The sequence below is a fragment of the Colletes gigas genome, unplaced genomic scaffold (assembly GCF_013123115.1).
Source record: "Colletes gigas isolate AHSC1104 unplaced genomic scaffold, ASM1312311v1 Colletes_gigas_Sc00002, whole genome shotgun sequence".
Lineage (NCBI taxonomy): Eukaryota > Metazoa > Arthropoda > Insecta > Hymenoptera > Colletidae > Colletes > Colletes gigas.
The window spans coordinates 8,155,826-8,169,483 of NW_025106631.1; the positions used below are offsets into that span (position 1 = coordinate 8,155,826).

The 13,658-nt window shown below is 47.5% G+C and overlaps 1 protein-coding gene across 1 annotated transcript in view; it reads left to right on the forward strand.

The window, feature by feature from the left end:
- Positions 1 to 1,025: 1,025 nt before the first annotated feature.
- The window catches only part of LOC122399577 (unconventional myosin-IXb), a 53,602-nt gene continuing 40,969 nt past the window's right edge, over positions 1,026 to 13,658 (forward strand). The window contains exon 1 of the mRNA XM_043400360.1: positions 1,026 to 1,380. Coding sequence (XP_043256295.1) covers positions 1,026 to 1,380 — 355 coding nt within the window. The remainder of the gene's footprint in view (positions 1,381 to 13,658) is intronic.

Sequence of the window (13,658 nt, forward strand, 5' to 3'; positions counted from 1 at the left end):
TATTAACCATAACCGTGTTTCTTTACCGTTCCGCCGTAAAAGAAGTTTCCTTTTTATGACATAGAAAAATTACATCCACCCCGCATTTCATCCCTCATTGAGTCGGCATGAATTTAACGGCTGTACACGGTCTTTGTTAAGTGCATTCTCCCGAGTCTTTTACGAGGAGAATAATAATTATCTGCCTTTATCGATGCAACTTTTAACGTGTGCTTCGCTATAGAATTCTTCTCTCTTTCTCGATTGGTACTCGTCTCGTTCTCCCGCGATTCTGCATCCTACGTTGAGTAACGAGAATTTTGTTTCAGGGTTCAGGGAGAGGCGGTGGTCGCGTCCCGAAGAGAGGATGGCGTGGAAGCGTAAACGACGTCCCGACGCCGAGGGACCGCCGTTGGAAAGTCGGTCCTGGTCGCAGCCGCCATCGATTCACGGTCGAAATCGACTCATGGAGCATCGAATCGGGTGAAAACCAAGGAAAACCGGTGGTTTTGCGGCGGGATCGCCGGGGATCGAAGGCCGCGGCTGGATCAAGCGAAATCGCAAGGACGAACGGAGCTTTCGGATTCGAGCCACGTAACCTGGAATCGGTCCTCGAAGCCTCGTCTTTGGAGCCGCTGTCGAAGATGGTCTCGCGGGCGAGACACCGATCGGTAGGGATTCGATTCAATTAACGGTCGTCGGGAGCGTGGAAGGTGGCGCGAGGCAAAGATCGCGCGGAGAAACGATCCCGAAGCGGAGATGTCTAGCGTGGCGTAAGAGCCGGGCGGTTCGAGCGACTGGCTCCTCGACGGGTTCCTATTAATCGCGATGAAGTCTCATTAAGACCGCGGAGTCCCTTGTGTCGAGGGGGGCGAAACTCGCGAAGCGGCCTGTCGCCCGCGACGCGGAATATTAACTGTTCGTCCGCGCGGCTATAGCGTAGGAAGAAAAGCGGAGAAGGGTGAGAGTTTGCTCGCGGAGCGGCTCGAGACTCGTTTCCCGGCCGATTAGGGACGCTTTTCTGAGCCAAAGGGCCCGGGATTAATATGTGCTTTGGACGAGTGCCGCGAGCTGGAAGTTGCGAGACCGGCGAGAACTCCGACGACAGCTGTCGAAAGGAAGACGAGGGGATCGTGGAGACCTCGGGGAGACCCTATCCCGCGGGGATGGGTATGCTTCTGCCAGACGAGACGTACGAGGAACGCTCCTCGTCCTCGAGACGCAGCTCCTGCCCGAACGTTCTCGCGGACATCGACGAGGTCGAGGCCGCCAAGGCTCTGGCCGCGTTCAGAAAGTGCGACGAGTTCCTCAAGAGGCACGGTATCAGACCAGAGTTCTTCTGTCGCCATAGGGAGCGTCTGGCGCTGCAGACATGGCTCTTGCAGAGGTCCAAGCTGTCCGGTGAGTCGTTTATCGTACACTTATTTTTGTATAAAATGTCATCGAACGGTATCCTGGAATTTTGTTTGTAAAAATCGGTAGAGAAAACGCGGAGATCGGCGACGCGTTAAAAATGACATTTTTTTTCCTCCCCCTCCGGAACTCGCAGAGTAAATGGACGGGTCTCTATCGCGATGTAATTGTCGCGAGCATTTTTTCATGTTCTCGCTAACAGATTCGCATGGAAAAGGAACACGCACCGAGGGTGACAATTTACGCGAGCAGCGTGTAGACCGTTTTCAAGCTGTTCCGCGCGCTCGGAATAGGAACGGTTCAATTGACCGATCGGACACGAGCGGTTAAATTGACGTTTCTCGTTACCTAGCTCGATTATTTTGTTGCAGAGGCTTTTTCGCGCAATGGAACGAATCGTTCGCGTAATTGGTTACCCCCTTTTCCAAATTTACGCGTTTCCGTTCGTGAATCCAATCAAACGCACTCGCTGCTGAGATTTATGCATTATCTGTTCTTATCGCGCCCTGCTCCCGAGTAGCATAACAACCGGTAGCCTATTAATCGATTGTCATTAGATTTAATTGCTTCTACAATAGCAGAAAATAAGTTAACAACTGCAACGTAGTTTTTAAAGGGCGAGATATTTTGAAATACGTTACTTTTAGGGGAGAACGAGAAGATCGTGCGCGTTCGGTCTCGCAACGTTCGATTGTTCCCAGCCGCAAACTGTTTGGCAATTTTTGCAACGCCCGGATCGATACTATCGGCCCACGTTTGATGTTAATTCCGATTTCGACCGGGCACCGATAATTTCGTTACGGTGCGTACTTAACGATCAGGCCGAAACGCGCGAATTTCGCGACCGAGCGCCACGCTACCGGAGGGCATTAATTTTTGTTTTTAACGAGCCTCCCGTATTTATGCAGCGGCGCGCGTTAGCGCAATTGATTTAATGCCGGGCATTAATCGAGGCCATTCAAGCCCGCCTAAATTATGAATGTAAAAGTACATTTGCCCCTAGCGACCGTTGTGCATGTCGACTTCGGGACGGGGCTCCCTTTCGTTAACGAAATTCGTTCTTCCTCGATTTGCTTGAAATCTATTTTCGAATTTGTAGGAATTTGATAATCTTATTTCAACTCGTTTTCTTTTTGATCTGGCGGTAAAAATGTAGGTATTATATATTATAAAAGATTGGATAAAGTTTCGCTTGGAACGAATCTGAAATATGAAATATGAAACGGAACGGGTAGATACATTAAGCGAAGTGAAAAGTTGAGAGGGATTGTAATGATCGCCGGCATTAAAATTGATCCATCATCGGAATAAACCGTTTCGGTGTTCGGAGCTTAATTCTAGCCATCGCGACGATTCGTAATCGGATTCGTCAGCGTTCCGCGATGCATTCGCTCGCGAAACGATTCATTCGTTTCCTGTCTCCGGGCGTAACAAGTTATGGAACTCGACACCTCGAGCTATTGCATCGTCTATTTTGACGCAGCAGTTTAAGACAGACTAGTGCTCCGCGCTTATGTCATCATCGCGAAGAGAGTTAACGTATCGGGGAACTGTGTAGTTGGACGTAGCAGCCAGCATCTGCGGTAATCTTCTCTGACGCGCAGAACGAATACACAGCGTGTACCGCAAAGTTCAACTTCGGGTTTTCTATCATTAAAACGCACAGGCCTCGTTCCTCGCGAGTTTCCAACGTAAACGATCGCATTAAACTAAGATCATCGGAATGCGAATGGTTTACGACGCGCACGTTTCATACTTTATGTCAAAATGTATAAAACGTGTCGTAAGGTAGTCGAACATCTTCTCTTAGGACTATACGAAGAATATTAACAGGAATCAATTCGTGGAAAACGAAACCAGTGGTTTTTTTTAAACGAATAGGTGAAACCTTAGAATTTGGAAAGCGTATGTGTGCGATGGAAAAAAGCATTGCATGCAATGTTTATGCCATACCTCGTCTATGGGGTGACGCAGCGCAGCACAGCACAGCATTTTGTGTAAACGGTGCGAAACAATTGACTTATTGCATCGCGCGACAACGTGCGATGTGAAATTGTTTTACATTATGTCCAGCCTGAGTGTGACAAATCCGTCACGCGGTTCGCTGCGGTGCTTTGAAACGCGAATTTAATGTTATTTTGGAGAAGGAACCGAAGCGAAACGTGTAACACGTAGTAATAATCAATCGAATCGATGTTTTTTATTTTATTATAGAAAGTGAATTCTAATTATCGATATTTAACACCAACGGTGATATTTTCGTAAAAATCTAGGGAATTCTGACGGGACAAGACCGTGGATCGAGTTTAATTTCTAATCTTATTACAGCCACTCCAATTTTGTTCTGGCGCTTCGCGAGATATCCGTCCGGTGCGTGGATTACGGAGATAACTTTTCTCTTCTTTAATCACGATCAGATAAACTTTTCTTTTCAGCCAGTCAGTCAAAAACAGAAGGTCTCTTTAACTGTACGGAGTAACTGCTTGTACTCCGGCCTGCCCGTGGAAGTTTTAAGTTCCCGACTAAAAAGTTTCTTAACTATCAAATCATCCGGATATATCACGGTTCGCTTATCTCCCGCGTAGAATTCGAGCCTCGCGAAAAGCGATGCTGCCTATTGCGATTCCTCTCGTGCCGTATTTCTTTATAAGATCGAGCAGTTCTTCTCTTTGCAGCGACGTTAATTAAATGCTTTCCTCCGCGTCAAAGATTCCTTACCTCACACTCGAAACTTTCTTTTCATAGACCCGAGCGATTTTTCCGGGGCGATGCTCTCTCAAGCACCGCCATTTTCGAACCGATCGTTCAAATTCCGCTACTTCGAGGTCTTTCACGAAGTTGAAACAAAATTGTTCCACCCCTGATCTTCCTTTTCCAATAATGCCATAAAAAAATTTCCGTCGGCGAACGGAGCTAAAAATATACGAAATTGTATGTCAGACACTCCCATTATAAATTGCGGTGGGAACGATCGCAATTTTGATCGCGCGCAAAACACCGTCGAGACTGCAAAGTCGATAATAAATACGGGATCCATGCGTTCGTACAATTCGATCGTATTATAGGTTTCTACTAATTTGTCGTTCGATTGGAAAGAAAATGAAAACGGTCGATTACCGGGCACAGAATACGCAATTACGAGTAAATTCCGTCGTGACGCTTTGTTGGTCCCAGATCAGAATATAAAGACCGCGTAATTACGGGGACGAAATTACACCGTGTTTTATAATCAACGTAATCACATCCCGCTCTCTCGGACCGAACAATTAACGTTGGCGTATATCGGGGACGGGGGCCCCGGTTTTATCATATTAATCGATGCCCGGGGTTTTCGATGTTTCGCTCGGCGAATCGTTTCGCGTGCACCGGTCTCCTGTTTGCCAGTCGTGTTTGTTTATTGCTCGTCCCCGGAATCGAATGCACCCGTTCCGGGGGCGAGATAACGCCCTCGGTTCTCGTTCGCTTAACTTTCTTCATATAACTTCTTCCATTCGTTGTCTCCGTATCGCGTCGCTCGGCATCAGCGAGTTACGCGGACGAAATTGCGTTCATGCATTGGCACTCGCGATAAACGAACGGCAGACAGCGTGTAAATGGAACCTAGCGCCGCGGCTTTCTGCAAAAAACTTTGATAAAGCGGGTGCAATTTTACAGCGCGAAGCGCATTGAATATTCCACGCGCGTCTCTGACCCGACATTGAAATATCTGTCGCGTTTCGTGTCGCGAAACTGATTCGACTCCCTCAAACTTCTACGGCCTCGACGTTGTCGTTTTAATTATTCAACTTCGATCGCGAGCTCCGCGCCCCGAATTAATCCTTTCGCGAATCCATGTTTTTCTATCAATACGATCGATACATCGACGGTCGAATAAAAATAGTAATTCGCGTTAGAACGTGAAACGTTTGGGGCAAAGGCAACCCTTTTCAAAAGACAATCGGGCACAAGAATAGGCTCTTGTGGTATTCATCCACCCCCATATCTAGTAATCTGGTGGCGTGGTACGAGCGGCCTAATTGGAAGGATTTGATGGAACGATCAGCAGTCAAAGACGATATAATGCGAAATCGCGGCCTGTGAAACGGTCGGGTATACTTAGGTTCAGCTCGCGTCAGTCGTGGATTCACGTAATTAGTGTACTCGGCGGTAATGAACCCTCCACTATGGGCCGGGCCGTCGGTTAATTAGGTTGCACGTTGATTTATTACGATCGCGAGGTGTCCGTTTGTTAGAGGCGCCTGAACGCATCCTTCTAACCGGCACACTGGAATATAGGTGAAAGCACAAAAGAGTCATTTGTCTTGTAATTGAAAGGAGCGTACGCTTTGGTGCCTCGTGATCAGTGAAAGAGAAATAGGGTTTCGCTCTCGAGCGTTAGGGAATTCTTCGTTGCCGGATAAAGGTGGGATAGGTCTCGAGATTGATATCCGAGCTGCTTCGAGCGTTTCGCGAGGGTTCGCCACTAATTTCTACGGTATAGTAATTGCAACAAATATTTCTTTCACGCGCTACTTATATTGCGAGTGACTCCACATTCAAAGATAAGTCGAAAATAAAGGACAACGTTTCTTCCTTTAGCGCTTTTCATTCAAGATAATTTCAAGATTGGTCGGATTGGGCCCATTGATCATTATTTCTACTTACGTTGAAGTTAGATCTCAAAATAAACATAGAAGACAGCATAAATAATAATGATTGATATATTAATTGGATAGAGGATGAAATGCCCTTTAAAATGAGCGTTTGTACAAGTCGATAGCTTTATTAGTTACGGAGATATAGCGATTTTAGTTTCAAGTCGATGCGGTGGCTAGTTTCGGAGATACGAGGGTCCGAAGCGTCTGTTTACGTTCATTGACGCGAGGTGAATGAACTCGCGCGCGCGAAAATAGTAAACAGTGCGTAGTAAATACTCGGAAATACTACGCTTCCGCGTCACGTGACTGTCTCGACTTACGCGCGAGAGAGAGGCCCGACGCGACGCGCCAGACGGAGACAGAGATAGTCCAAATTAAAAAAATTACCTTTTATATAATTTACGATATCTCGAAAACGGAAAGTCCGATCGACAAAAACCAAAAACCATTTTAAAGGGGAAGGTTTACCGCTTCCAACGATGGCTTAATTATGCAGAAAACATGAGTAGTTTCGGAACTGCACGCATGTAAATTTTGACTATTTTTAATACGAATTATTAGACTGTTCCAAGACAGTTGATACTGAAGATCCTCTCCTTTCATCTTTACTATATATTTCCTATTTACATAGGAAGCTAATCAGGATTTGATGATCAAAGATTCAAATTTAGAAAAAGAGGAGTACTTTCGTCGTGCAAAGAAAGGTAAATTCCGACGCGCGGAGAATGCGAAAAGTATTATACGTAATTTCATAAAGTACGATGAGTAGATAGAGTGCGCAGGATGGACGTGAGATATCGTCGGCAAATTGGTCAAGCAAGACCGACGAGAGAAACGCGATTCGTTTTCGTTGCTCAACAGGCCGCTTCGAATTTACTTACTCGCCGAGCGATAAATCATTTCGCGCGGTCTCTCTAAATTACGGCTAAGCATCGTGTACGTTTATTTCGTTATTTATTCGGGACAAATTTATGGACACATTTATTATGAAAATTGATATTTTGTTGATCGAACGACGAACGCGAGACTGTTTGACGGTTCGTGCGCGCGCTCGCCGCGGAACCGAGACGAATAAAATCAATTTCCGGGTCCATTGAGCGTTTCGAGCGTCGAGCGACCGCAACGCGCGAAAAAGCCGTCTTCTCGACGGGATCGATACGATACAATTCGTTTAAAAAACGGTGATCCTTGTGCAAACGTTAAATTTATTTTATTCGTCGTTTGTCCCGTCGTGTCGCAGCCGCGTTTCGGATTTGTAAAGCGACGTCGGACCGTACATATCGATTATTTATTTTGTAAAATATGGATAACACAGGCTTGATACGTTCCAGTTTAATAATTGAAAGTAGCGGCGACAGAAATTACCGGATGCAATAGTTGGTTCCGGCTCCGGCGAACAATGGAGAGATCGTCGAGCGAACGTATGAAAAACAACTCTCGAGTTTAATCCGATGTTAAATTGAAACGCGTCGATACAAAGCGTTTATCCCGCTCGACGAAGTGTGTCTCGCCTGTGACCACGCGGAATAGGGATTATTTGAGCCGAATCGTGAATTATTTTAACTGCGCGATATCGGGGGCGGATCGGGCGCGGTTCCATTGTAGGATTTCCACCGCGGAATCGTTACATTTTTTTTTTTGTTGTTCGGCTCGCTGTTCCGTTCGTGCAAAAGATAAATACGATGGAATCGTAATCGAAGTTTCTTTCCGTCGCGCATTAAATTTCGATTAGAATTTATAATCGAGACTCGCGATCTTTAATCGAAGTAGGTTCGGCGGTTCTTGGAATATTTCATTTGCCCGACGCGGCCTTTAACTATCCGGCGTGTAATCGCGGAAAAGCGTCGGCTACCGGTTATTATTGCTCAAAGCAAACAGTCTGTATTTTCGAAAAATTTCACCGCCCGGGATTATCCTTTTCCAAGCACGGCAAGAAGCTAAAATATCGCGAGGAAATACTCACGGCGGAGAATAGGTGGCTAAGAATAATATTGATCGAGAGCAGAGGATTCCGGTCGCGTTAAATATTTGATGCCGACTCTCTCCGTGCTTTTGGTTCTTTACGTGGAGTTTGATAACGGTGTCGGTGGGACGGGATCAAAAGCGGCGTCTGCGGAAACAGTAATTACGCGATTTAAATTGCGAAGCGGATTGGTATTTCGCGTAATTTTTCTCCGTTTCTCGCCCCGTGGTTCAATCTCGATTCGAGACTGTCGACTTTCGAACGAAACTCGTTTGGATCGGTTGCGCTTTTCTAGTCCCGAAGAGTAATGGTGAATGCACTTTTTTTTTAGCATATTCGTTAAAAATACTGGAGCAGAGATTTTTCTCTTGTTCCTGGTTCGAAACGTCCGCTTAATTCCTTCAAAATCGGACGAAAGAAAGCAATTTTCCGTCTGCAGACACGAATTGTGCTACGAAATCGTAAGTGGTCGAAGATAAAAATCGTGGAGGCTTTCTGTCAAATTCTTCCTTTACTTTTCAACGAAAAATTGCATTTTTCGATCGGAGCACGAATTCCGCCGCGCCCTTTACGAAGATGCAAGGTCTCCGGAGTGGGGAAAACGCAGGGGAGGGATGGATGGAAATTTCATCGGGATTTATTAGCCACGGGAAATCGACTGAGGCTCGGTAATGACCGAGGCATTACTAATGGGCCGCGAGTGGGGGCAAAAAAGGGCGGAACTGGCTGCCAACGTAACAACGTCGATGCAAAAGCGAACAAAATGCCGTCAGGTGTTGCACCCATAAATCACGTCGTGTACGTACCACCTTTCTCAATCTTCGTCGTGACGCGGCGCGCGGCACATTGCATCGACCACCGATGCATTCGATAAATAAAACATGCAGCGCGAAAGGAAGGACCCGCCGCGGGTATAGATTTCGCTGACGATTGCATGCTTAATTCAGGTATGCATCGTTGCGTAATATTCCACCGTGTCTGCCGACTTAACGGTTCCAGTTTCTTTCTTATGCTCCACGAAACGGAGCCATCGAGGACGACACTCGAGCTCGCTGGGAACGGGCACAAATCCTCGTCGGGGGTGGGGTATCGCGGCCTTGAACGGCCAAATTCTTTCGCCTCCGCTGCAACCACTTGCTCGAATCTCAGCTTTCGAGACTGCTCGAAATGTTAAGTGATGCTGTGTTGAATTCAGCGCTATGTTTGTTTCAACTTCTCTGTAGAATCGAAATCGTATCCCGAAAGGAAGAGATCCACTTAGGCGGAGGTTGCGTGCACTTTCGACGCCGGATCGATTTTCCTCTTGGCGCTTTCTGTTTTTTGCTTGCTTTTCCTTCGCCACGCTGGCTTTCGTCCAGCTGTAAATTCTTTCGTGTAACGTCTCGTACACCGCCGGGGAGTATGCGCGAACGTATTACACCGGGCGAGCCTATTTACGCGACGGAGCGTCTGCTTCCTATTCACGACGGTGTAGTAAATATACCAGGGAGAGAGGGAGACACTTTCTATCGTGGTTATCATAAATTTGCATTAGGGGCCACACGCCGTCGGTTTTGCGGGCGTCGTTGGTCGCCGGCGCGTGCAAAAACGTGGAACGCGAACGTCATAGACGACGTTAAATCAGCAAATTTCGAGGCGTCGCGCGCCGACGGAAATGAAGATCCAGTTCGTTAGCAGATAATTGAATTAATATCGACACTCTCCGGTGTAAAAACCGTCTCCGTGCTCTCGACGACGCGACAAAAACGCAACGCTACTTTCACGGTTGATATGGGAGAGAAGGGTGGAGATTATAGCAAGCGTCGAGCTAATTGGCCTCTCAAAACCATCCCTGTTTATACCACTGTTTGTTTCGTTACTTTGCGCTCCGCTTTAAAGCGTGGGTGCTCGATACGGGGCTGTCAAGCCGCATCAAACATTGGCAAATCAGGGCAAATCTATTCAGGACCACTTGGCGCGAGATTTGTCAGAATTTCCTCGGATCTGATGCAGTTTGACAGTCCAAATAAAGAATTACGATCACAATAGATACAGCAGGAGTAAATGAATTGGCGAAGTAAGTTACATTTTCCCTCTAGATTTCGCGAAAAGACCGGTGATTTTTGTGAAACCAGTGGTCGTATCGTGAATAAATTAACCGCGAATTTCTCGGTCGTTTCGCCGGGGTTTGTCGCGCAGGCGATTCGCGGGTCCCGCGAGAAGAATTACGCTGGTCGTGGCCGAGTCGTTAATCACCGGTGCCGTAGGACGAAACTTTCGTCGCCCGTGCAGGACCTTATCTCGGACAGCGTAATTTTTAAGCGACCGTCCGGTAATTACAAGGCATTATGAGGCATCGATGCGAGCCGCGGCTTCGTTATAAATCAAGACAGATTCAACGCGCGCGAACCGAAGAGACTCCTACGAGCGGTCGTGGAGATAAATCATCGCGTGGCCAGTTCCGGGCCGCGAGACGCTTTAAAATTCGTCGAACCTGCACCGCCATCAGCAGCCAGCGACGCGAGGTTTTATCCGCTTTATCAGGTTTTCGGTCGAGCGGCCGATACGCCGCCATTGTCCCGGGCATAATTAGATCGTTGGCCCGCCGGATCCCGTGCATATATTTATTGCCTTCTATGCGGCCGAGGCCGGGCCTGCAGGTGGTGCGATTCGAGCGTGTAGAACCGCGTGACCGTGTCCGTGTCCGTGTAGACGAAACACAGAGTCTGCACGCGGGACGGCCGATAACTCAGCCAGGAGGTATATAATTATCAAACTGCGTAATTGTTAATTATTGTATGCCATTGTTGGCGACCGGTAATTAATGCGGTGCCAAACTCCCACTCGGTACGTGTCTCACGCGATCGTACGATTGATTGGAGAACCATCGCCTCGTCCGCCCTCGAACGACCCTTAAACGCAGAGGGCTGCGAAGCAGGAAGTTCCCCGAAGGCAGATAGGACTCGATATATCGCCCGCTTCCATCGTTCCCGCGATCTTCAATTTCCCTCCGCCTCGAACCGATCTAACTGTACGTGGTTACGATGTTGCTCGGAATTTTTTCTCGAAAAATCCCTCGATAGACATATTTTATTATTTTTTACGACATTAGGTTACCACGGTGTCTCGTTTTTGTAACCGCTCGTCGCGCGTCAGAATCGAATCTAATCTCGATACGTCGAGAATGGTCGCGGTCCCAATCGACGAGTTATATTTTCTAATTCGAGCGATCGAGTTCTGTCAGGATCAGAGCGCGCTGGTAGCCGTCCGTGTTGTTCGTATGGAAAATAAATCCCAGTCGGTAGGCGGGCGGGCTGGTGTACGATCGATCATTCCCGTTAATTAATTCATCCGTCAATTAGCAACGCTGCCGCGGCTCGGTGGTCGCGTGCGTGTGCGTGAGTCGACTCTCGCGCGGTTCGCGCCTAGATCTCCGGCTGCGTTGTAAAGATGGGAACAAAAGAAACGGGACCGTGAGGGGGCTGTGGGGGGTGTAGAGTAAAGGTAAAAAAGGGGGGAAGGAGCGAGAGCCACCGTCGTCCCGGGAATTTAATTAAATGGAAAGAGGAGACGAAGGGTAAGGCGATACAGGACTCGGTGTCGGCTGTAAGAAGCTTGCATCGAGCCCTTTCTTTCCACTCGCCTTCCTAATGATTTTCTCGCTCGCCCCGCGACCAAGCAAACTTCCCTTGCTTACCTCTGCTTCGCCTTCCGTTCCTTCTTACGCGAAACGATGCCTGGTTTTTTTTTGTCGACTCGCTGCTTCTAGACGCGTGCCTCCGACTCTCGTCGAATTTTCCTCCGCGTGCGATAAAAGTTCGCGCGGGCATCCAAACTTTCCCGGGGGTTTCGCATTCAAATCGTCGTCGAAACGCTGTTTCGACCCCGGGGCGTCTCTCGTTCGACGCTTTCGCAGAGACAAATTTTTTATTTATTAACAATACGTCAGGATCGTTACCGATATTTAGAAAGTTTGTAGGCTCGTTCGAGATCGGGTCGGACGAGCGTTTTGAGGGCACTTGGGTGCACCATGATGTAATAAGTTTGCAAGCGTGTCGTGTAGCTTGTCTCCGTGGACGGTGTTGCGTTGACTATGTCTGTCGATAATGTTTGAGTATGCGTTCTCCTTTGGATGTGTGTCTGGAGATGCCTACTCGTGTTCTCCCAGGTGTGCGATTGGTGGCGTCGAACTGTACTCTCTGCGTGATGTGCGTTTGATGATGTCCAGCTGCGGTGCCTGACATACCTTATACGCTGCTCGAATATAAATAGTTCGTGTCAAGTGTATGTGCCCGATTAGCTTCGATTGTTCTAAACGTTGTGTGTGACGTCTCCTCATTGTATAATTTTGATTGCAATTAATTCCATTAGTTTCGTAGAATTGAGAACGGGGAATACATCGAATCTCAATTTTTAATACGTCGATAACGGCGACATTAATACAAATTGAACAATTGAGTTATCGACGTTATGTCGATAATTGTGGCATCGTACAGGTGGATATTTTATATTTCCCTTTTCTACTTCATATATTCTGCACGACTTTTATTCCATTCAAATGTTGCTAAAGGACTTGTTTTGTAACGTTAATTAGTTATTGATAGAAAAATTACTAGCTGGATGGGTTACTAATTAAGTAACAAAATATGTATCGATTATCGATATCGATAGTTCGAATAGCTATGCAATTAAAGTTCTTTAGATACAATTGCTAAGAACCTGTTACAGAAGGAGCGGAAACACTATCGAAACAAGTACTTCTAGTTATATTAACACTATTACTTATTATTTATTAATAATCCTAAAAAAAGCGTTAAGATATGTCAAAGTTAGGATGTTTTTCCCGCGATTTTTATGCCCACTGTGCGTGGTGGTATCCGGTCGGCGCGCGGTGTCCACTAGGATCGTGACATATTAAACAGTCCGGTGCGGATTCAAAGAGCGCGCAGTTTTTATCGACAGCCACGACCTCGGCGATAATTAATTACCGTTGGATGGATATTACACCGGTTCCACGGGTCGGACTATGGGTGTTCCATTTCTGCCGTTACGATCGGGTTTACAATGAAACGCGACCGGTAGCGCGAACTCGAGAAATAAATCACGCTCTATTCGCGGTCCGCGAGTCATTAGTCATTACCGTCGCTTATTACGATTCCCAGGTCGGATCGTACCAGATAAGGAGTTCGATAAATTATAATTAGAGCGGGGGACAAGAGAGGTGGACGGCGTTGCAAGGGGGCGCGGAACGGCCCGATCGCGAGCTTCCGAGTGCATTACCGACATCGCGAGCGCAGCCGTCGAACAGATATAAATCACTATTGCGATGGTACACGGTCCCGGCCACCGTGGCTGACCACGTAAGGGCTTCGCCCCGTTCTGGGATCGCCTTTTCTCGCGCTACGATCTGCCACTATCGAATCCCTGGCACCTCGTTACTACGGTCGCCACGCTCGTTCGACGTTACTCTTAATTGATTTGAAAATTGCGATCGCCAAGGCCAGAAGCCGTCGAAAACCGGAGCCTACCGGAGCACGCGATCCCGCTCTTCGTTCCCTCGATAAGCCCGCAACCATCCCCCTCAGAACGCGTTCCAGGGGCTTCGTCAGTTTTCTCGACGCTCTATTTTCCACCCGGTTGCCACCGGCTACGAACGGCTCGATCGCGTCCCGGAAACGCTTCCCGCG